The 23,375-nt window shown below is 37.9% G+C and overlaps 1 protein-coding gene across 1 annotated transcript in view; it reads right to left on the minus strand.

Annotated features, from left to right (window-relative positions):
* LOC124162979 overlaps nt 1-23,375 on the minus strand; it is a 122,390-nt gene that overhangs the window by 14,795 nt on the left and 84,220 nt on the right. Inside the window, exons 3-6 of the mRNA XM_046539760.1 lie at nt 3,997-4,316; nt 3,198-3,252; nt 2,320-2,854; nt 417-607 (exon numbers count right to left, since the gene is read on the minus strand). Coding sequence (XP_046395716.1) covers nt 417-607; nt 2,320-2,854; nt 3,198-3,252; nt 3,997-4,316 — 1,101 coding nt within the window. The remainder of the gene's footprint in view (nt 1-416; nt 608-2,319; nt 2,855-3,197; nt 3,253-3,996; nt 4,317-23,375) is intronic.

A 23,375-nucleotide genomic window follows, 5' to 3' on the forward strand; every position in this document is an offset into this window, starting at 1 on the left:
AAGGGGTCTATGGACAGCACGAAAGACATCACATAAGTGTTCAGCTTCATAAAACTGAGCCAAACTCTGTTTCCCCTGTTGCAGAATACCTCGGATACTTCATAATTTCCAGCAGGCAAAGTATTCAAATTCACGAGTACTTTTGACCAAAACATCATTTGTAATTTTGGTTCACACTGGCAACTGCTATCCAGGGTTAGAATTTCGTGACACAATTTTCTCCACCCTATATAATGCACTACGATTGGAGAAATATCTCAGGCTTATAGCCTATGTAAACTATTTTAATACATGGGAATACAAATTTATTTCTAATTCTCACCCCTTATATAAAGATGTGAGCTTGATTACCTATTGGTAAATGAAAAGCACTAGTACCAGTATTTGAAGCAACATAGACAAGAAAAATACTGTACCTGTAAAACTAAATTCTTGTCTTGCAGCTGATCATGGGCCACAGGAAATTTAAAATGCTCATCAAAAAATGGATTGGGGTCGCCTCGATGTATGGTTGTCTGCCGTTTCCTCGAGTCCACTTCGGGCACCAGACGCAGTCTCACATAAGGGTCATTGAATCCACCTTGCGCACTGCCAGCGAGGTCATGTGCTGCAAAGAAAATTTGAAATAGGGCCTGTGTTCAATCTCTAACTTTCTAAAGGAATTAACTAATTTTAAACTGCAGCTCGAGGTTGTCAGCAACATACACACATAAGTATACATTTAACATTTAACACACATATGTATAAATTTAACAAAGCTGCAAAAACCGAGCTTACAGAAACCAGACTGGTATCCACTAAATACTCACAGGCTGCATGGAAGTCTTATATTAGAATTAATGGAGACAGAATTCTTTCAAAGTGACACCAAGACAATCACCTCAGAATTTCACTATGTTTTTAGGCCTGAGAGAAATGATAAAATAAGGATATTTTGCCAATTGGAAAGGTATAGAAATTTATTTTTTCCCCCTATCAATTAACCCTTTCCCGCCAGCACCTATGGGAAATATTTTCCATTATACGAGTAGCATACGAATTTATTGGGGAGGAAATGCCCAGATATTCTGAGTATGTACCTTGAAATATCTTGAATGTTTCAAGGTACTCAGCGTGAATCCTAGTCATTCAACATTCACCTCTAACTTCATACACCTATTGCAGCAGCTAGTGGAGTAGTATGTAGATGAAAATAAATAAATAATTAAAGGAGTAATTAAATAAATATGTAAGTTCAATTCAACTAATTGTCTTGGTGAGTCTTGTTTCCTTCATAAAAATTTATAGTGTAAAAAAGTAAGTATTGACAATTCTTTGCCGAGTTTTTACAGAAAGGTTTTGACTGACTGTCTTTTATAATAGAAAAATAAAAAAAAAGTGGTTTCCAAAATTTCTTTTCATGATGAACACACTGGTTTTTGAGTTATTCTGATGTCTTTTTAAATAGCTTCAAAATGAAACTTTATGCAAACCACCTTTTTCACCAAAATTTGCGCAGCCGCCCTTTTAAAAATGGCTACCAAAAAGAGTATGGCTTGTAAATTTTTTCATATGGTGTTTTGTGATTGTCTACTTTTAGGGAACCAGTGATAAAAAAACAGAATAATTAAAAATGTCGAGCAACAATGCCTGGGTGATTTGAAATGGATTGACCCTGTTTCGATTCCCCCACCATGTTGCTGCTAGGTAGGGTTCTCCTTTTGGCCCTTTGTCACCAATTGAACCCTAGCATCGTTAAGGAATCAGTAGTTCTTGGATCCATCGCTTTCTTTTTACATGCCTTAAAATTTTGAAGGAAACATTTCTCTGAAATTTTCAATGGGCTCCAAAATACTGCGTTTTTCAATTTTAATTTTGTGAGTATTTTTTAGTCGCGAATTGTAATATTATTAATATAAGTTTGTTATTAAATCTGAAATTGTCATTTTTAAACATATTATAAACATTGTGTATTAAAGTCCATTGCAATTAAAGTTGGCCTAACATATTTAACCGGTTGCTCTCAAATACGTTTTTGTGATCGAAATCAATAATATTTCGCGAAAAATAACTGTAGAGCAATACATCTAAATGAATAAACTGTTTGTGTTGCGGATTGCCTAAGTAATCATATAAGCTATGGGCTATGGCGAATGACTGCTTTATTAAGATCTCAAGAAATTTTTTTTAAGAAAAATGTTTTTTTTTCGCAAAAATATGATAATATGATAAGTATACGGCAATCAGTCTTTTAAACATGAAATCAGCGAAATAATAGATTCGCTATTGAACAGAAACTCCAAGTTTACACTCGCCCTGAAAGTGTTAATAGGTACTAACCTTCGATGAGATGCACGTGAAGGTCGGAGCGGTCGAAGTCATACTGGAGCCGAAGGTGCAGTCTGCCGAGGGACGGCCCGGACCGCCGCGGCTTCCCAAGGAACAGGGGCCCGTCCTTGCGGGCGTAGAGCGACGGCTGCAGCGCCCCCAGGGGGGAGGCGGGCGGGGCGGGGGGCGTGCTGGAGGCCTCCGCGGCCGCCGCCAGAGATGCCGCCGCGGCCGACGACGAGGACGAGGCGGTGGAGGCGGCGGAGGGCGACCGCGGGGGCTGCGGCAGGGAGGCCTGCGGGGGCGGGATGAGCAGCGGCGAGAGGCAGCGCTGGTGGGCCGAGGGGGCGGAGGGTGAGGGCTGCGCGTAGGCCGAGGGGGAGGGGGTCCTGGCGGAGGCGGAAGGCGACGTGGAGAGGTCGGGGGTGGGCGAAGGGGAGCGGGAGGGGGGGCCGGTGATGGCGGACGAGGGCCCGTGTCCGTTGCTGACCCCAGAGCGGCCCTCGGGCGTGAAGGTGCGGATCTGCGGGGAGGAACCGCGGTGGCCCTGGGGGAGAGAGAAGGCTCAATTGAGTTTCCGCACAGAAAACATGTACCGTTTAAGTGGTTGTAAAGCTATTCATATCATCACGCAAGGATTGCAAATAATAATGGGTACAATTCTCATCATGAAGGTATTCATGCCATAGACTCAACTATATGTACCTAATATTTCCCGTGTGGTACGGCACAGTGGGAGAGAGAAGGTTCAATTGAGTTTCCGCATAGAACACATCTACAGTTTACATGGTTGAAGAGCGATCCATATCATCACACAAGCATTGCAAATAATGATGTGCACAATTCTTATCATGAAGGTATTCATGCCATAGACTGTCAACTATATGTACCGAATCTTTCCTGTCTGGCACGACACAGTAGGATAGAGAGAGCTCAGTTGCAATTCTGCGCGGAACACATTGGTTAAAAATTTCACAGGGTGGATGCATAATCCACAGATGCAGTCAATGGTAAAAGTATTATAGTCTTAAGCCTCGTTGTAAAATAACCCTTTGATTTCCAAAAAAAAGTTGACTGTTTCATACTGGCATGTTGACGGACTCTATACTTTTGATCCTAACGTGATTAACAGTCAAATCCATTCACTTTTCTCAAAATATAAAAAAACTGGGATCTCAATTATTATTCAGATGGATTGGATACGGAGATCAAAGCATAATTTACAAAGATTAGTTCTACAGGACTCATCGGTGAGATGGGGAATGGTAAAGGACGGTCACATAAAGATTCTGAACATTCTACAGTGTGCCAAGGAAGCCTATAACTAATGATCTATAAGTAGAATGAAGCGGAGCCAGGTATAAGCATCGCTTAAAATGGTGTCCTTGCGGTCACGCTAGAAAACAAGTAATGTTAAAATGTTCACAGTGTAGATACCCCTTCCTTCGCAGAACAGCGTATGGTCGACAGTGCCCTTGACGAAGGAGTAAAATGTAGAGCTTTTGGAATAACTTTGGAGGCGTTATCCAGCGATGATAGTTCATATTCTACCTCCCGTACCTCCTCTTGGCTAAGCAATTGGTATCTTTATTATTCTAGACCATCAGGGGGTCATTAGAAGTGGGATTTTGTTATTGCAATCTTCATGTTAAGCGCAGAAGACGAAAATCGCTTTTGCCTATCTTTAACCTTGAGCAATGCTTCCATTTTAAAGGTAGGCCTCTTGGTTGGATGCAAGGAATATGCCTCCTCACCTGTCTTGGATGCCCCCCAACCCCCTCCAGGCTTCCCTGCGATGATACCGACGGCGTCCGGCAGAGGCGCTGCGGAGGCGTGCATGTCTCGACAACAGCCGCCGTGCTGCCGAAGGCGCCCGTCTCCAATGGAGACCTCAATGGCAGCAACTGCTCGTGGTGGTTGTAATGATGGTAAGAGTGGTGTACAGAGTGATTGACGGAGTGGTGACCCACTGGCTGCACGGGGTGCGGCTCCTTGGTAGGGTTGAACTCCTGGAAAGAGTGGAAAACAATTGACATACATTATTCTCAATATTATAGTCAACTAGTGATGCAACTAACTACTGATGTATGTCTAAAAAAATGAATTCGTTTTTCCCTAAACGCGTCGACTCTTTTCTCAGCAAATGCAACTATGATGGTAATTTTTTTGGTTTTATTTGCACAAATGTTACTAAGCATTCATGGGCGTATGCAGCGAGGGGCATGAGGGGGCAGCTGCACCCCACCCCCCCTTGAAGCAAAAATTGCAAACGTGTTTAAGAAAGTAATATTTTTTCAAGCAAATAATTTTAAAAACTAATAGAGAGCTGTTATAGTTTCCTTAAAATATTGGTTTCATTCACCTTTTCCATGCTTAAATCTTACCTATAGCTTGAACAACCATGGCTTGCCCCCCTTAGTTTTGATCCTGGGTACGCCCTTGTAAGAATCAAGGTAAGCCACAAAGATGAGGAAACTTATTAAACTTAAATTTACGGTAACTGTTCTAAAACCGCGAAAAGAAAAAAATTCAGTGAAAAATGGTTAAAAAATTTTTTTTGATCCATTTTTCATCGTACCAATAGGGTAATAGCACCTTAACGAAATTTACCAATATTAGTGATGAGCGGAACTGTGAAATTCCAATCACTTCGTTACCTGTAACTGCTACTCATTAGCAGGGGCGCAGCTAAGAATTAAGGCTGGGGGGGTTTAGGTGCAATTAGTACTGGGGTGTGTGGGGGTATGGAATACCCACCAGGATAACGGCAGGTGCGAGATTAAGATATTGCGGAATTTTAAGAAAAATGGCAGAAAATGGTGAGTTTTACGGATTTTTGAGGGAAATTTTATTAATACTTACACTATTCTATTAGTAATATCAATCCAATTAAGTAAAATGGATTAAACTTAAAAATTTCTCCGAGCTCTGGGGGGGGGGGGGTTTCATCCCCCAAAACCCCCCCTCGCTGCGCCACTGCTAACCAGTATCGGCGATTCTTAACTGTGATTGCGATCATCGTCGAGAATCACTCATAAAAGTCAACCGTGATTTGTGGCTCTGCTATTCCTGCTACTTTGTCCAATTCCAATGAATGATCTCCCCGCGAAAGAAACGAATAAACTTATCGATAATTGGAAAATTAGGCAAAATATTTTTTTGAGGGAATAGTTCTGATTCTGAGTTCATGTTACGACAATTAAGTAAATTTGATATGGTAAAGGAATTAATAAGGGGCAATAATTAAAATCCTGTCGGTATTTTTTAAACATATTTTATATTCAAACCATCTTGAAACCGTTCGCTGTATATTTCGTAAAGAATGTCTTATTCATCAATGATGAGTAAAAAATCCTTTATTATATTGTTGGTAGCAGTGGTAGCAGCCGAAGCTAGCTTCACCGTATTCACAGTCGCAGTGATTTTGAGTACTTAGTGATTTAGTCACCGGCAGTGATGGGTATAGGTAACGGTATATGGGCGAAGGTACCTAACGGTATAATAGCCTCTAACGGTAATTAATAGCCTCTTCAATCACAGGTAGCGATATATCGCTAATCACTTGGTAGCAGCCAGTGCTATCTTCACCGAATCCAGTGATCCAATCACGGTGATTTCGTGTATTAAATCACCGACAGTGACTGCTACTTTTCAGTGCCTAACGGTGATTCAATCACAGTTAGCGATATATCGCTTATCATTAACCAATATAGGAATCTCCATCATGACCCTTAAAAAACTTTTTTTTTTTTTAATATGACCTTAATGGCTTGGTACGATATAATTCAATCATTTAAAAAAATCAACATTTCCATTTTGTTTGATAATACGAGCTACAAATTGCTTTATGTGGTGCTTCCAATTTCGAAAAGGTTTTAATACGACAAACTATCATATTTGGAATCAAGTCTTATTTGGCATTATTTTGCTGTTACTTTCAAAATTTTCAGTGACTGTGCACACGAGCTCACAAAGTTTGTGCATAATGGTGTAAAGTAACGAAAATATCAGAACACACATCTTCTTCACCGTCAACTGCCGTCGATTCTATTCTATTTTACTGGTTTGCTAATGAGACTTAATTCAAATAATTCAGATTACTCAAGGAAAAAAAAGTTAATTTAATGGCTTTACGATAAATGTGAAGGCGGAACTCTCACTCTTTCAAGTTACGCGAGATAAACATCTGACTGGAGCCATATGTACGCGAAAATGACCGAAGTCATGATTTTCACTAATTATAAAAACCTGTAATTAAAATCATAACTGATAAATTTAATCTATTTTTGACTGGATAAAAACTGCAATTTTCTGATTCACAGCTACTGAATAACTTGAAGTTCCAAAGAATTTTTAAAAGTAGTTGATTGAAATTACTTTCGTTTTCGCTGTTATGCGGAAAAAATAAGTTTTAATGCTCATAATAAATAGAGAAAGTTTTTTCAACGCTTTTATATGAAAAAATAAGATGGGAGGCGAGAAAATTAGCCATTCGAAGTCGAAAAACATTAAGAATTAAATAAAAGAGGGATAATCAGCCCTTATAGCCTAGAACTTCCAATACTTGAGCAAACAAGAATAATATACAATAAATGTAACAGAATCAGCTTTTTGAGACATCGAGATTAAGTGAAGGAGAAAATTCCATTGAAATTCTATACTTAACAAATGTAGTTGATAGGTTGGCTTACTAAAAAACTCCAATGCTACAAATAGGGTCCGTATTGTTTCCTATTTTTCAAATATTTAACACCGTATTTAACCGATAAATTTAGCGACTATTTAGAAATGATGCAATACCTCTATATGTAGTTCCCCTATTGTTATTAGAAGTATAGTTTTTACAAGAGCTAAAGCAGCGCTGCTCGAAAAAATTTCATTATTTCCAGTGCACAGTTTTTCTGCGCTATGGTTTGCTGCATAAATTAACATTATCTGCAGAAATCTGCAGAAATTAGCATTACGTCTGAGTTATCGCTCATTATTAGTCAACTTAGATTAAATATGTAGATACATCCAGAATCATGAATGTGAAGAAGAGATGACGGCAACTCTTTATAGGAGTGCTCTTAGCACAATTTTTGTCGCCTTAATAAAGAATTGAGAAAATATTTAAAACGGTAATTAATTGCCTCCTAGTGATACTGGAATATAATTGGGCGTAGACTTCACATCAGAAAAAAATGCACTGCAGAAACTAGTACAAGCGTTTGAAACAGATACAGTCAAATTAGTCGAAGAAAAATGAGTAAAAACCACCAGTTTGCGCGACTATATTTTTCTCATACAGACAGAACCAGCTGTCAAGAGAACTTTGCGAGAGCAGGAAAACAAATAAGATGAGGTCGTTCCTGGAGGCGTATAGCGCCGTGTAGCCCCACCCCAAGGCCAGATGTGTAGACACAGGCTGAGTAAACTCCGAACGTATACGACGCTAGAAGTTCAAGGGCAACGATCGCTTATTGTGTCCCCAATGCTGAGTCTTTACTCCATTTTCCATTCGAAGATATCCCAAACGCAGCGAATCCGGGACCTGAGAAACTACAAAGAAAGAGTGAGAGTTATTTTTAAATATCGGTGATTATAACTATGCCTGTAGACATTTTCTACTATCCGCGGATTGGAGAATATCTTAAATTCCAAAATATCGCAAGACAGAGTGAAATATTTTTGCAGTGAAAAATTGAAATACAATATCACAAAAAACAAAATTAACTGAGGCGGAGATGTAATGGAAAGAATACATATTTGTTGAAGAAAATAAGATTGTTTTGATTTGATACTACTCGTTTCAACCGCTATCAGGTACACCTGACAGTTATGTATGCTCAAAATATGTAAACATCAAAACTATCTTATTTTCTTCAACAAATATGTATTCTTTCCATTACATCTCTGCCTCAGTTAATTTTATACCTGATGATACCTAGCGGTTGAAACGCAGAGTACCAAAGCAAAACTCGAATAAATGTTTGATCTTGTTTTCTTCAACCAATCACAAAAAATCAATTGAAGATGTGAATTCCCTAATGGCACAAGTGCACTGGGAAAGATGAGCAGTTTTCATGTGTACGAGGGCCGTTCTTTGATTCAAACTCCGATAGCTAAGCAAAAATACCATGCAAGCGACGGGCTGTTACTGCGGGGATAGGGCAACCGCGCGTCCTCCGGATCACACAATCAACTCACTTCTGACCGTAAGTTGTTAGTTTAAGGTTAGTAGCAATCTCATTAACTACACTGCCTCGATTGATTCTCCCGCTAAGTGAATACTGCGGAGCGACAACCAGAAAACTAGCCGAATCGCTTCAGTATTGACATGTCTTGACCTCTATTCCGACAAAAGAGAATTTTTTAATGCACTGTGGCTAGAGTGTGAAGCAGTGTGAAACATTACGTCCATTCTCGTTCAAAACAAAAGGAGAGACATGATGAATTCTGGAAAAGCTTTGATCCGTGACAACGACCGTCATCTCAGTATTGATGCAGCCCAACTGCTCCTTGGTCAATTTCAATGCGACATTTTCGGTGAACCGCCGTGCAATGCCGACCTAGTATCGTGTGACCTCCATCTTTACGCTGAAATGAAGAAGTGGAGCGTAGGAGGGAAGCGTTTTCATTAGGGCGATGAGCTTCATGACAGTCAAAATTCATTGAAAGTCATTGGCGAAAACATCCTACGAAGAAGTTGTAGTAAAGCTTGACCACAGGCATGACCAATTCCTCAATCGCCGAGGCGATTTAGTCGAAAGGACACCACAAGTATGCCCAATATAATAACAGTATAATAACCTATGAAATAATTTTTAATCAATCATTTCGTCTCCTGTTCATTGCTCATCGGAGCTTGAAAAAAAAGCCCTCGTAATAGTTGCCAACCCCCGACAAAAATAGAGCTAAAATGCACGTGGCTGAGAATGTGAAGACACTATTGCACACTCCTACAGGCTTTACCCTATTTACCCACTCTTCTATCTCTGTCTCAAACGCACTCTTTTTCTCTTTTCATGCTCTGACAACAACCCTGTTCAGTATGTTCAGAGTGTTCACATCTCCTTGCGTGCACCCTAAAGGTGCGAAGAAAACACTCTTACACCCTCTTCACACGATTTGGCAGAGTGCTGCAGGCACCTTCCACACACCCTCATTTGATTCTCTCAGGAATTTGAAAACAAAGTGTTAACACTATAGCTGTCGCAATTTCACCACATACCTAATGAATAGATACAAATAAATACGATAGGTGTTCAAGATTTTTTAAATATTCACGGTCTTAATAAAAATAATTATTTTTTTCTCGAAATAAATCAACAAATACGCATTTCTACGCCAAATTTACATCTATTTATAAACTTTATTATGTGCAGGCTTCTTTGAGGAAATTATTTACCTCTAAAGAAACTATTACTCATTAAAAAAGGGGTAATATTTGGAAAACTAGGTAATTTACAGCAAATTCGGGTTCTAAAATTCAAAATTTGAAGTGATGCTACACGCAGCCATTCATTTTGGAATGTATGCGGGTTGCCTAAACACGAAATTTGTTTGATCATTCTCAGCCAGCACAAGCCCATGAAATTCTTTAGATAAACTTTAAACTTCGTAAGTATAAATTTCAAAGTTATAGTCATCAGTATTGCCGAATTGGTTTCAGTTGCAGCAATATCTTCTCCAAAGGTTGGTCTATCTTCAGGATGTTTTTTTCTCCAAAATCAGCCTGAATTCTCGCAAAACTTTAAATTTCAGGATTCTGGCGGCAGTGGCAAATGCTATCCGGTTTCGAAAAAAAATCAGATCTGAGACTATGATGTAAAGAGACAATTTTCCGCGTATGGTAAATTTTCGACAGAAAAAATTCATTTTTCGGCACACCTTAACGGTTTTAGACTAGTCGGAAGAAAAGCCCCACTCCATTTTTTTTGTTACTTTTGTTGCACTACCCGAGTGACTGAATGCATCGATATGCATACAGTGTATTGTGTGGATAGCTTTTCGCATCAGCACTGCTCGACCGATCTTTTATGAGACATGATATTTGAAAAAAAACTAACATTATCATTCTGAAAATTTCATGGTGCATTAAACATTTCAAAATTTGCCAGCATCTGAAATTTGACAATTTACCTCAGTATTGTCTTAGATGTAAGACTTTTTTACACTTGGGAAACATTCAAATATTGATAAAGATCTAGTCTATGAACACGGAGCATCTAAAGATGATAGCCTAAGGTTTAAATGCTTAATGTGACACGAGGAAAAAAAACATGCGAACATTTGAAAGAAAGTAATGAGTTCTCTTAAGTATCTATCACTCGGTGGAGATTTCAACGCCTTCAAAAGGCCCAAGAAATCATTTCAATATGATTGTAAGGTTCAATACTCCAGCTCAGTCAGGAATTACTGCTGCCACAAATATTTCATTGCACAAAATTTCGTTCCAGTTGCCCAGTCCCCAGGAAATAGACGGAATCGTTGACCAATGGAATGCTCAATTCAGTAGTGCAACTAAAAATATCCCGGTATAGTAAGTCAAGAAATCACGGTAGTTAGATTATGACGTATTTACATATCGCAGAAATGAATTCACCAGCAAAAGTGGGAGTGATAAAAAAAGAACTTTCTGAACCTCCCGTAAATATTTTTAGCATTAATCACTCCCCTCAATGACCCCTCAATTTGGAAGATAAAACTGAAGGGGAGATTCCGGTCGTTCCCACAGACCCGTAATCTCAATTCATTATCAAATTTTGGTTGATGAGAGGGAATGATGAGTAACGGCGAAAGCAATCTTCCTGTTCCAGCCATTATCTCGTACATTTGAAATAAAAATACGCGACACCTACCGTATATCGTTGAGTTGGTGACGTCATCACTTTTCAGGGTCATTTAATCATTCATAGTGAACTTTTTGGTACTTAAGTTTTTATTTCGCCTGCTAAAAAATAATAGCTAAAATAATTGTTGAAAATCTAAAAGCCACTTGTCCAAAATACCTCAGGTGCATTATTGCATGACATCAAGGTGTTGCGGAATTTTTGAACACCTGCTGTAATCGCTTTCATTAGCCAATACTTGCTCAACTGGTCAGAGGCTATTTCAGTAATAAACTCCGGCCTCAAATTTCCTTCCACATCACCTCCCGTTTTTTTAACACGTTCCAATTTACCGCAATCCCCATGGCCTATGAGTAATTTTTTTCGGATCGCACTATGTATTAAGTATAGCATTCCTTTTAAACTACTTTTCAGTACAAAGGAAACACATAGAAGAGCTCATTCCACTTTCGTTAGCCCTTTGTCGGAGGTGAGAAAAATAGCCACGCAATAGAAGCTAATGCTCCCTTCCTCGCGTCCCTTTGCCTGATGAGTCGAGTATAAATGGCTTCAAAACGAAACAAAGGAATGTCGGTCGGCCCTTCTTTGCTTTGAATGCTGTGTACACGATTCCCCTCACCCCAAACCACATCTCGCAAATTCCCTCTCGCTCTTGTCCTCTTCTCGCGTGACAAAACATTCGCCTTTTTGCGTTTCGTCCTTTGACACGAACTGTTTTTGTTCCTCGCGTTACCTTTGGCCAGCAGCGTGGTCCAATAATTAGGTCTTTCGAACGACTCCATTGTTTCACGCCTACGTCAGATCGACCGCAAATTTTTCATGCTCAGCTTATTGTTTTGTCGAGTCTAATCATGCGGATATTATTCCTTTCGCGCAATCGACTGGAAAGCACGCTCCTCTTTACTTCCTGGGACGGCCGCAAGACCAAGGGGACTGCATAGATGAGGCCTAATTCCATCCCATAGGAGGCTTCTGTTGCCACTTCGGTCGCATTTTAATCGGTTTTCAAAAATGTCCACGGAGTGGTGATGAGTGCAATGTGATAAACTTTTTTCCAATATTTTTGCAGCATAGTTTTTGTGATTGCGAATTATAGCATTGAAAAATTACGTATTTGATCGATCAAATCATGACGAATAGAAATTTCGGTAAAGAATTTGGACTCAATCGCTTGTGTGTAGATGATTTACAATTGTTATTTGGCAGCTTCTACTACTTTACAGCCACACTACATCCCTCGTTTGAAGTCAATTTGGCGTTCGATGTTTTAAAATGTCCCATTACTTTTGAAATTCTTGGAAATAATTCAATAGGGTGGTTTCCTATTATTTTTTATTGCCTAAATCGAAAGATTATTACTCTTGGAGTACGCATTTCGCGCTTTTAGATTTTTAAATGACGATATCTATTTTTCGCGATTAAACGAAAAGTGAAAAATTTCAAGCGCGCGAAAACGCGACCGCTAAGTATTAATGCTGGGAAAAATCCGTGTGACGTATTTCTGGTTCCAGCTGTCGGCGTGTGAGGTGACCTTGGGGCAAGGCTTGAGCGCTGATACGACGCAGGCTGCTAGCAGGTAGCTGAGTACCCTGCTAGCTGGTAGCACTTGGCTTAAATAAGGATTATTATTCCCCTATCAAACGAAGGAAACTTTCCGAACTTAGGTATTTTTAATGTGTGATTATTAAGAGATGTTTCCCTGAGCTCTGTGCCTCATGCATGCATTAGTAATCTCAGACAATGTAAAACTCCTATCTACTCGTATAGAAACTTGGTCCGTGTGACGTTAAGTGGAGTGGAATCGCATGGGCGCCAATCTGGCCTTTTTCAAATGAGGTTAAAATTGACCGTTGCCATTCGTCTAAACTGGGATTTCTGAAACCAAATAATTTGTATATTATGAATACACTAATGGTGGATAAGGAAACGCAATCAATGAATTTCGTTTTATTTGATGAAGGAAACTAACCTATTCTTTCATAGCTTTTTATTTCTTATTTTCATCGTTTCTTCTGTCACGGTATTGGTTAATTTAGGCTATATTTCGAATTTATCATAAAATGTAAGCACCACAGAAATGACTGAATGATACTATTAAAAACACGATTAATTCTGTGTCAATTTAACAATAAAGACAGACATAATTAAAAAAAACATTGTTATAACCTTTCATACCTTTTATGCACCAAAATTATGTACCCATGCATCCACAGGCTTGATGACGGTGTATAAATATACCGAAATATTGGCAAAAATTTTCACTTCAAATTCTTCAAGACCTTTACTCCAAGACACTAAAACGACATTGAATAAAGAGGTCAACGGAAAGGAAAAGAACTCAATGTAGAAAAAATAGAGGAATGAAGGTGTCCATTTTTAACTATTTTTCCCCCCCAACTCCTTTCTTCGCCTCCTCCCTTATATTTACTATTACATATTGCAACAAGTCGGCTATTGCCTGGTGGAAGCATGATATTTTAAATACATGAATGTAAAGTCTACGTATCTAAGAGCGAAGTAAAGAGACTGAAAATACACATATGTGGTGATAAAATGTATAAAGTAGAATACCATACAACTAACAAATAAATGTTTAACATTTCCAAGTCTGACGCGTGAATGGTGGTGAAATAATCATGAATTTTTACGAGAAAAAAATCCCCTTGACCAGGAATGGAACCACAAACTTTTGACTTTCCGGGGCGCTCCGCTATCCGGGTTCTTTAAATTACCATGGGGATCAAATACCCTAGGAAGCATAGTGGTCTGCGCAGTGGCTCTTCGCAAAGCTAAATTGTGCGAAAATTCCTCAGAGAACAAAATCATTCGCCTTGACCGTGATTTGAACCCGGATTCCGCTGATTTCCAGTCGAGTGCTATAGCCAGTTAGGCTACAGAAGCTGCATTCTCCTCTACGAAAATTTAGCCTCGGTAGTTAAGATGACTATAACACTCGCCGGTAATCTGGATTCGAATCCCGGTCAAGGTAAATGATTTTTTCTATGCGAAATTTTCGCACAATTCGTGCATTGATTGCGTGACTCTGTATTGTTTTTAACGAGGCTATTCCCGGTACACTTAAATTCGTAAATCCAAAGGTCCGTGGTTCGATTCATGGTACAGGGAAATATTTTATTATGGATAATCATGTATAACAAATGTAGTTTGAACCAGATAACACAATTTATAACTCTCCCTAATATGTCACAATCATAACCCGCAATCATGGAACACTTTCTTTTAAAAATGTTGGTATATGCGAGGAAGATCTCTCTTATCCCTCCCTTATCCATCATTTCTCCTTCCCATATCCCACTGTTCTCCACCCCGCCACCGCTATATTCCCCCTGCGTTATCCGGAAGGGAGCGAAATTCGCGCGGGGCTCCGAAGGGACAAAATCGATCCGATGGCTGAGGTATATCTTCTTTCTCCCGCCGCAACCCCTTCTCTCCTTCCACTCAGGGACCGCCTGACACCCCTCCCCACGAAGCCCTCCCCTGCTTCAACGAATGATTTTTTATTACTATCCTGGTTCGTGGAGTGTGGTTCGTGGAGTAGATTGGCGTGGAAAGGATTTCTTTCCCGTCGTGAAACTAGAAAAATAGATAAGATCTCACTGAAGTGTGCGAAATACGGCGGATTATCTCTAGTATATATCAGTTTTTACTGCAATTAGTATATCAAACCGAGGTTAGTACATCAAACTGCAACTATTTTGTTACGCTGAGATAGGCATAATGCTAAAATTAACCGAAAAAAGTGAATTGCGAAGGGAACTCTAAATCCTTTGAAAATCGCGAAAAATTCATCATGCTTAATCAATCAAAGCCTCTGACTAAGGTCGTGGATTCGAGACTTGGGCATCATCACATGTTTTCAAAGCACTGAAGGAAGAAGTGACTTTGTACGCTGTCACGTGCACGGGTGCAAAGTTAAATACACCAACGGATGAAGTTCGCCATGAAAAACAAATTTGACTTAGCCGGGATTCGAACCCGGATCTCCCGATTGCCGGTCTGGTGTGTTAGCCAGTTACACCACCAAGCCATCATATATTTTGAGAAATGGTATTCCATACGAAACCTAGAACCACCATCGAAATAATGTTATATTACATTTTGTTCTGTAAATTGACGTGGCAGTGAGGACTAACCGAATACAATTGTGCCTTTATCCCATGCATGAGTAAATGCGCTGATATTCGAAGTCAGGAGTTTGAGGCGCGGTCGAAAAAAATATGGTTTTTCCCATTCGAGTGCCTTCTGAGTCGAGGCTACGCATCCGCGCCATTCTTCCACACGTTTTTTTTTTCTTTTTTTTCCGCGGAGCCCCTGAATGACTGACTCCACCTCATTTAGGAAATGGACCGACCGTCAAGGGTTTACCGTGAGTCCATCTCATCGGTGGGAGTGGCTATTTCTCTTCGTGGTAATTCAATTGATCCGCGTGAGAAGTACGCTATAAAAGGCCTGGTGACTCCGTTTTCAAGATTTTGCAATCATGCCATTAATTTCTATGCATGACCGGTTTGCACGAATACTGCTTTCATTTGGCTTCCAGATGGCTTCCTTTGAATGATGCTCGTTACGCTGTGGTTACTATACTAATACTTCACTATAATCACAGTAACGGTATCTAGCCTAAAGGCAGAGCGCGTCAATATTTAAATAACATAAAAATATAGAAGTATGGGCATAAGGAAGATTCCACATCAAAATATCTAATGGCGCTTTTCTAATAATGTAATTTACTAAATATATTTTCCTCCTAACATTTTTTCTAAACTGAAATTTCTGAATTAAACATTTTTAAGATTATTAAATGAGCAAATTCTCTAAAAAACTATCTTCAATGTTCAATTTTATGTTTTAGTTTCAAACTAATTTACAGTAATTTTATTTGAAAGTAGGTTTAAAAATTCTATAGTTTGATTTCCATTATTGTAAACATTATATTCAGGAACAATACAAATAATTCTTGCATTAGTAGTCTTCAATTTATTTTTTTGGCGCTTGTTTCTCTTGAAGATCTAGAGGAAACTCCATTATTAAAGTTACATAGTCGGCCTGTTCTTTTTGAAGTTCGTTGAATAATTTATACATGTCTGGAAGATTTTTACCAACCACTAAATTGAATCAGTCGCGGCATCTCTCACTACAATTATTTGTACGCTGTAAACAGCTGATATTATCGTGGTATTGATTCCACAATGAAAACGGGTATCGAGGAGGCAAAGCCTATCGACGCCCTCTTGGAGATATAAGAACAACATAATTCAGCTTTTCTTTTCAAATTATAATTTTGTGATATAACATATGTAAATATATAACTCGTAGCTCAATCATAGGTTCATATAGGTGATATATAAATTTATTTATTAGAAAAAAAGAATTAGAAAGAATGCATTAGGGAAAATCATTGGAAAAAGTACACTTTAAAGAAAAATGTTATTAGAAATTGCAGTTAAATTGTTTATAATAGCTGATTGGGAAGGTAAGGAAAGCAATTTAGATCTAAACTGCTCTTGTGGTAGTAAATGAAGAAGAACAAACCAATCGCGTTTGTGGACAAAGAGAAAGCTTTTGACAAAAATTGTTTGCAAAGGAAATGTTTCAATACTAAAAGTAAATAGAGTGCTCCATAATGAAAAGAAGATTCTAATAATTATTAAAAAGACACGGGCTTGGTATAAGCTAAAAATAAATGTGAAGGAAACCAAGATATTGGTTGGCAGTAGAAGGGAAGAGGAAAATACAAATTTAAGACTGCAAAATCACCTACTTGAGGAAGAAAAATAGTCCTGCTGACTGTGTAACTGAGTGGCCATTAATTGTTTTTTTTTAAGTCAAGTAGAATAGCTAAACCGAAGAGGAGTTTCTCAAAATTTCTTAAAACGTGGTATTACAAAATAGTGATGAAGATCAAATGAATAGATCGTGCGAGTAATGAGGAAATTCCAAGAGGAGTAGAAGAGATGAGGATTTTTTTGACAAATTAGGGAGATGTCCAAGACGCACGTAATGAACGCCCATAAAAGAAGACTTAATCGGTCATATCATTGGATGCGATAGTAAAAGTAATGGAAAATGGCCAGGCGGATGGATACAACGGCGAAGAAAGGTCTCGGTAGTGACAAGTGTTGGAAAAAAGTCGGTCAAAATCTATTTTTAATCGAAAACAACAAAAATAGAAATATGAACCAAAAGATCGAATAATCGAAAAAACTTGAAAGTTATTTTTTGAAAAAATAATACAGTCCGTACAAAACATATTTAATATTTATTCGAAAAACACTCAAAATTGAGATTTAGAAATAAAATCCAATACAATCATTGTCAGACTGCATGATTGAATGTTTTGGTAAATAATTAGAAAGTATCATGATATTGATGATGAAAATATTAGATTGGTAAATAAAATTTTAGGGGCCTTGGAATAAAGCCGTTCACTCGGGACGGATGACGTTGTCTAAGGCCGGTTGTGAGGCTGTAAAGATGTAACGAAACGGTCAAGATCGAAGAAGAAAAATCGAGGTAGCACCGAAACTAAAATATCATGGCTTCATCTCGATTTCCGCGATCTTTGAAAATTAAAACTCTCTTTTCGATTTTAATCGAAATCGAATTTTCATCACGTCACGTTATACATTGAGTTAGCGATGAAGAATGAATTAGAAGAATAATAAGCACTAATAAATAAGTCTGGCTGATAAGACAACTGAGTGGAGAGCTGCGTCAAACAAAACTTCGGACTCTGAATGATGATGATGACAATAATTGCTAGTAATAAAGTAATGCTCATTTTTTTAGAAACCACTGGAATTAATTATATCTACTGGCGTGAAAGGAGACAGTTTCAGTGAAGGGAAATGACGCTGATGAATCTTTTTAATACATGGACGAAAGTGGACGATGTATTTAATAACCCTAGAAAGTTTAAAAATGAAATAACCTGAAAATTTTAAATTATTGCTTTTATAAATTCTTAAAAGCGAGTTTCCTTTAATTACCAAACATAAATTCATTTTATCGATTCACATTTGTAAAACTCTGATACCAAATCTTACTTGAACATACTCCATTCAATAAAGATAGAAATTAAGGAAAAATTATATATTTTTATTATAGTTTCTCATTTGAGTAGTCAAATAGAAAACTGTGCAATAGGTATAAAATATCCCAAGCAACCACTTGCGTGAAGAACAAAAATTTTGGTTACCAGGGCGCCAGTTAAAACAGTTTATGAAGCTAGAATGAAGCTCGATGAAATAGCCATTAAAATGGTTATGTCCCTGAAGAATAATTTATATATTTTTTTGCTTACATAAAAGAAAGTATAGAAACATGTCGCAGCAAATATTATTGGTAGTTATGCGGTGAAGCCATTTTTTAGATAATCACTATGTAAAATTGAGAATCTTCTTCCGGCGAAAAATTCACATTTCGTTCCTCAGTTAACGTTGCATTCTCATGCCGATCCATAGCTTTTCATCAATTATGTAAATGGTAGATTCGTTGATAGGTAATAATATTGGTTTCAAAATCTAGAAAACTTCAGGAAGAGTTTTCTCTTGACCACTAGCGTCACGCAGCTCATGAATCGCGCGGTGAAACAGCTTGCGGAAAGCCATTTACTGAATAATCTCATCAGATGAAATTAAAAAGCGTGACATCAGTGGATGATGAGACCAATTTAATCCATGGAGAAGCGTGAAAAGGGGTGTTGAATCTGTTTGCGCATACGATCGAACGGGAATTTCGAAGAATATCTCATCGTAAACATCGCCCACCTGCGAAATCTTTCTTTGCCTAGTGACCATCTCTCAGAGGTTTGGGACGATGGTTGATCATCCCAATATATATACGGAAAATATACGGGCGATAATAATTATTGTATTCTTATTTTATAATTACTTTTATTAAAAAATAAAGTTACAAGTCAACCATTCCGTCGGGTGGTAACATAGACTGGTTTACCCAAGTTAACTCATGACAATGCAATGATAAAAATCATGTGCATGGAGAAACATATAACAGTAATAAAATATAGTAAGAATAGTACACATACCAAAATGAGAAAGACTCTTAAAATTCAATATTATTTAATCTTCTCATGAGGGTCTTTAGGCTACGCGGGAAGGGTTCAAAACCTACCCTCAGCAGACCGTTCCGATCCCCTGCCCCCCGGTGCAGGAAAGGATATTTCACAGAGTTTGAAAGCTGTTTCGGAGGGTCTATTTTGTGCTTGTGATCTCTTCAATCAAAACAGTTATCCCAGAAAATACGCTATATCCTAATTTACCAAGTGCCCACAAGCTAGAGAAAGCTTCTATATCGTTCTGGTTAAGGTTTTTCACCCAATAGGTTCTGACAAAAGACTTTTTTAATGTTACCATATAGAAAAAATTGAGTGTTTTTCACGCATAAAAATACGAACTGAGGGAAATATTTATCGAATATTTCGTGTAAATTTACATACAAAATGTTTTATTTTAAATTAAAAATTTTTGTTTTTTGAGTAATACGATATATCGTGTATTGGGGAGGGAAAATATTTTAAACTAAATTATACTGAGGAGATGGGTGCTGATAAGAGTTTAAACTCACTCCCTCCCTATATCGATTCTGTTTACTTAAACGGCAACAATTTCACCACACAAGCTTTGTCCCATTGTCACCTTATCGAATGCTTTCTTCACTGCCCTGGTTCATTCTTTGCTAGTATTATATTTTAAATGTATTTTGTCTCATTTAACGTTTTGTTTAAATTTTGAATTTAAATTTGCGCCACGTCTGTAGGTAAAAAATGATTTCACTAAATAAATAAGTGGATAAAGAAAAAGAGTATACAGTATTAAAATGTAACAGCACCTCAAGGTTTTCCGTGGGAAACAGCAGAAAAAATTATTATTTTTAAATAAATTAAATATTTCCAGTCATATTTCCATTGATATGACCTCTAACTGCACGTATCCAGCTTTCATGCTCACCAAGAAAATGCGCCCTAGAAGGATAATATCGAAATAGATTTAGCATCCAAATAGTAAAGTAAGGGTAAGGTGACGCGAAATACTTGAGTCAGGAAAATATGACGAAACAGAGTTGAAGAAAAATAACTCTTGTCACTCACTGCAGTGTGCCGTAGCGAACAGGGCAAGATAAAATCAACAAAGTAATTTCTCGGCGAATACTTCCTGATAAAATATTTTAAAAATCAATGGTAATTTCCACACTTTAATGTATAAAACGATTCCAATCCTATTATTTTTACTCTTAATATTCTAAAGTTGAGGATTCTGATTCCATGGCACAAAATTCCGACGCCGAAGACGACTACGTCAAGAAATTGACTTCTCACGGATTTTTGCAATTTGGCTTCGGAGGGTACAACCATGTTATTATTAGCTGCGGAGGAAGCAATCGGTTGGATATTGACGATTATAATTAGAATATATACTGTTCCTGGAAATCATGATAATCAAAGTCCAATTTCTATTGCTATTTTAATTAAAAACCTATTGGTAATACAAACTTTTTTGTGCAACAAAGTTGCAGAGGGTGTAACCATGGCCGAGGAAAATGAAATTGGTCTGATATATTGACGTTTATAAGTAAAGCTATGATGTTCCTGGAATTTATGGTAATCAAAGGCCAAGTTCTATTGTCATTCCAAATTAAAAATCCATAAATAGCACAAAATTCACGCAAGTTAAATTCAAATAATGGTGGTAGAATATATATAAATAGCAAAATTATTTCTGTGGCGATGCAAAACGGTTGGTTACCTATATATTTTAGCGATGCAACACCGTTAGTTCCTAAGGGTTTAACTATGTCATTAGCTAAGAAGTATGCGATCGGTTGGATATTGACGTTTATTTATACCAGCTATACTGTTCCTGGAATTCTTGATGCTGAAAGTCCGAATTATATTGGTATTCAAAATTAAAAATCTATTGATGGCACAAAATTCGCGCAATTTTGAATCAAAATAATTGTATTTAAATATGTATAAATACCAAATATTATTTACTTAGCGAACCAATACCGTTGTTACCTGAGGATTTAACCATGTCATTAGCTGAGAAGGGTGCGACCGGTTGGATATTGACGTTTATGAGTAGAAGCTATACTGTTCCTGGAATTCATGATAAGCAAACTTAAAATGCTGTTGCTATTCCAGATTAAAAATTCATTGATAATACAAGATTCGCGCAACTTAAATTCATCTAATGGTGGTAGAATGTATGTGAATATACAAAAGATTATTTATTTAGTGATGATCCTGACAAAGTCTCTATGACGATCGGAAAAGCCTGCGCGCCTCCCCTGCAACAGCTGGAGGGAGAGGAGAATGAGAAGGAAAGGTCAGAGGTCACGGCGGGTTCGCGGAGCTGAGGCAGGGGGATGACGGACAGGGGGGGCTCCTTCTCCCTCTACTAGCAGGGCCGCTCGTGGAGGGCGAGTAAGGGGGTATGTTTCCGGGCAGCGGACGGAAGGGGGTGCAAAAGTCCCAGACCACAGCAGATAGCGCGACGGATCACACCCGGATGAGTAATAAACCGTCTCCGGAGGAAAAACGTGGAGTAAATAAAACGAATTCCGACGTAAACAGTTCTTGGGTTTCCACCCAGGTTAGATTCTCCATTTCAATACATGCCGACGATTCATTTCAATACATAGCTTATTCATCCTCATCAGGGTTATTTCGATGAGAGCTCAAGAATTTGGGGAAAGAAACCATTCTCTGAATTATAACGGAGTCAGGGGGACTGCATATGGGAGGCCCAATTCCATCCCATGGAAGGGTGATTTCTGTTGGCACTTCTGTCACATTTAAATCGGCTTTCAAAAATTTCCGCGGCGTTGTGATGAGTGCATGTAATCCACTTATTTTCAGCATTTTGCGGTTTTTAATTGCGAGGCATAGCATTGAAAATTTATGAATTCAATGTATCACATCATCGCGCAAATTGAAAAATGTTGTATGAAAAGAACTGCTCGTACAGAAACAAGCACGCAGAGGAGGGGATTCAAAACATGAAAGATAGCTGGTTGGAGAGGTCGAAAAAATAGCAAGGGAAGGAATAAACAATTATTGTAAACCTGAAGTATTCTCTCGTGTTTTCCCGGCGTAAGTGTAAGTTAACACATCTAATTATACCTTATTTCTCCCTGAAACTCGCATCATTATATCCGTCAGCGACACATTTGGCGACTTTTGTAAACACATTTAAATGCGCGTTAAGTGAAAACTCATCAAGAGGACGACTTAAGGATACAATTTTGTAATATTCGTGGACTAATTCATCGCCATCAGGGCCATAGATGCCGCTCCTCGAATGGACAGGTTTATACAAGAGTATAGTATGCCTCTCAGGAGACGTCGCGTCGGTTTCTATTGGTGGATGCATTTATGCTTTTTCCCGCCATCTTCACGCCCCTGGTCATAAAAAAAGCATATCAATCAGTGGGTCTTTCGCTAAACTTTTAGTAAAGCCAAATGGTTCTAATCGGTGATCCCAAAAGTTTAATGAGTGGATATTTTTAAATTTTTACGACTAGTGATTCAAGAATGTATTCCAAGTATTTTTTTCCAACATTCAAACGATTATTTTGGAGTGTTTTTTGAATGCATTGTAAACAAACAAACAGACTGTTTTTTTAAGAATCGCCTATTTTTTCGATTAAGCGATCTTTTGGTTCAAAATTCGATATTTTTTGAAAAGTTGAGCTACTCATTTCGATTTAAAATCGATTACTTGAAAAATCGTAGATTGAAAAATTCACTAAAGGTTCAATATATTCACTATCAATTGCTTTTTTTCTATGGGAAATTGCAGAATAACTGGAATTTACTACACTTGAGGAGACCGAAGTTATTTAGTAGTATCTTGTTATGCGATTTTGATGGAAACAGATGCAATGATTTCCAAACGGCATGGAAGTAACGCTGAATAAAAAGTTTATTTTGCAAACTTCTGGGGCTAATAGAGCTATTGATTCTAATTCTGTTCTATACAAAAATAATACAAATAAATTTAAATAATTTATTTTTCATAAATAAACAATTTTTGCATAAATTTTCGTCCAGCATAAATTATTTAATGTCCTTAAAAATCCAGAATATTAAATAAAATGTCAAAAAGGGTAGATACTCTAGAAAGACTGTTTTTGTTTCAGGCCATAATAATCGCTTATCTTCGTCAAACCTTAATTATGTAATGCACTTAA

The sequence above is a fragment of the Ischnura elegans genome, chromosome 7, assembly GCF_921293095.1.
Source record: "Ischnura elegans chromosome 7, ioIscEleg1.1, whole genome shotgun sequence".
Taxonomy (NCBI): domain Eukaryota; kingdom Metazoa; phylum Arthropoda; class Insecta; order Odonata; family Coenagrionidae; genus Ischnura; species Ischnura elegans.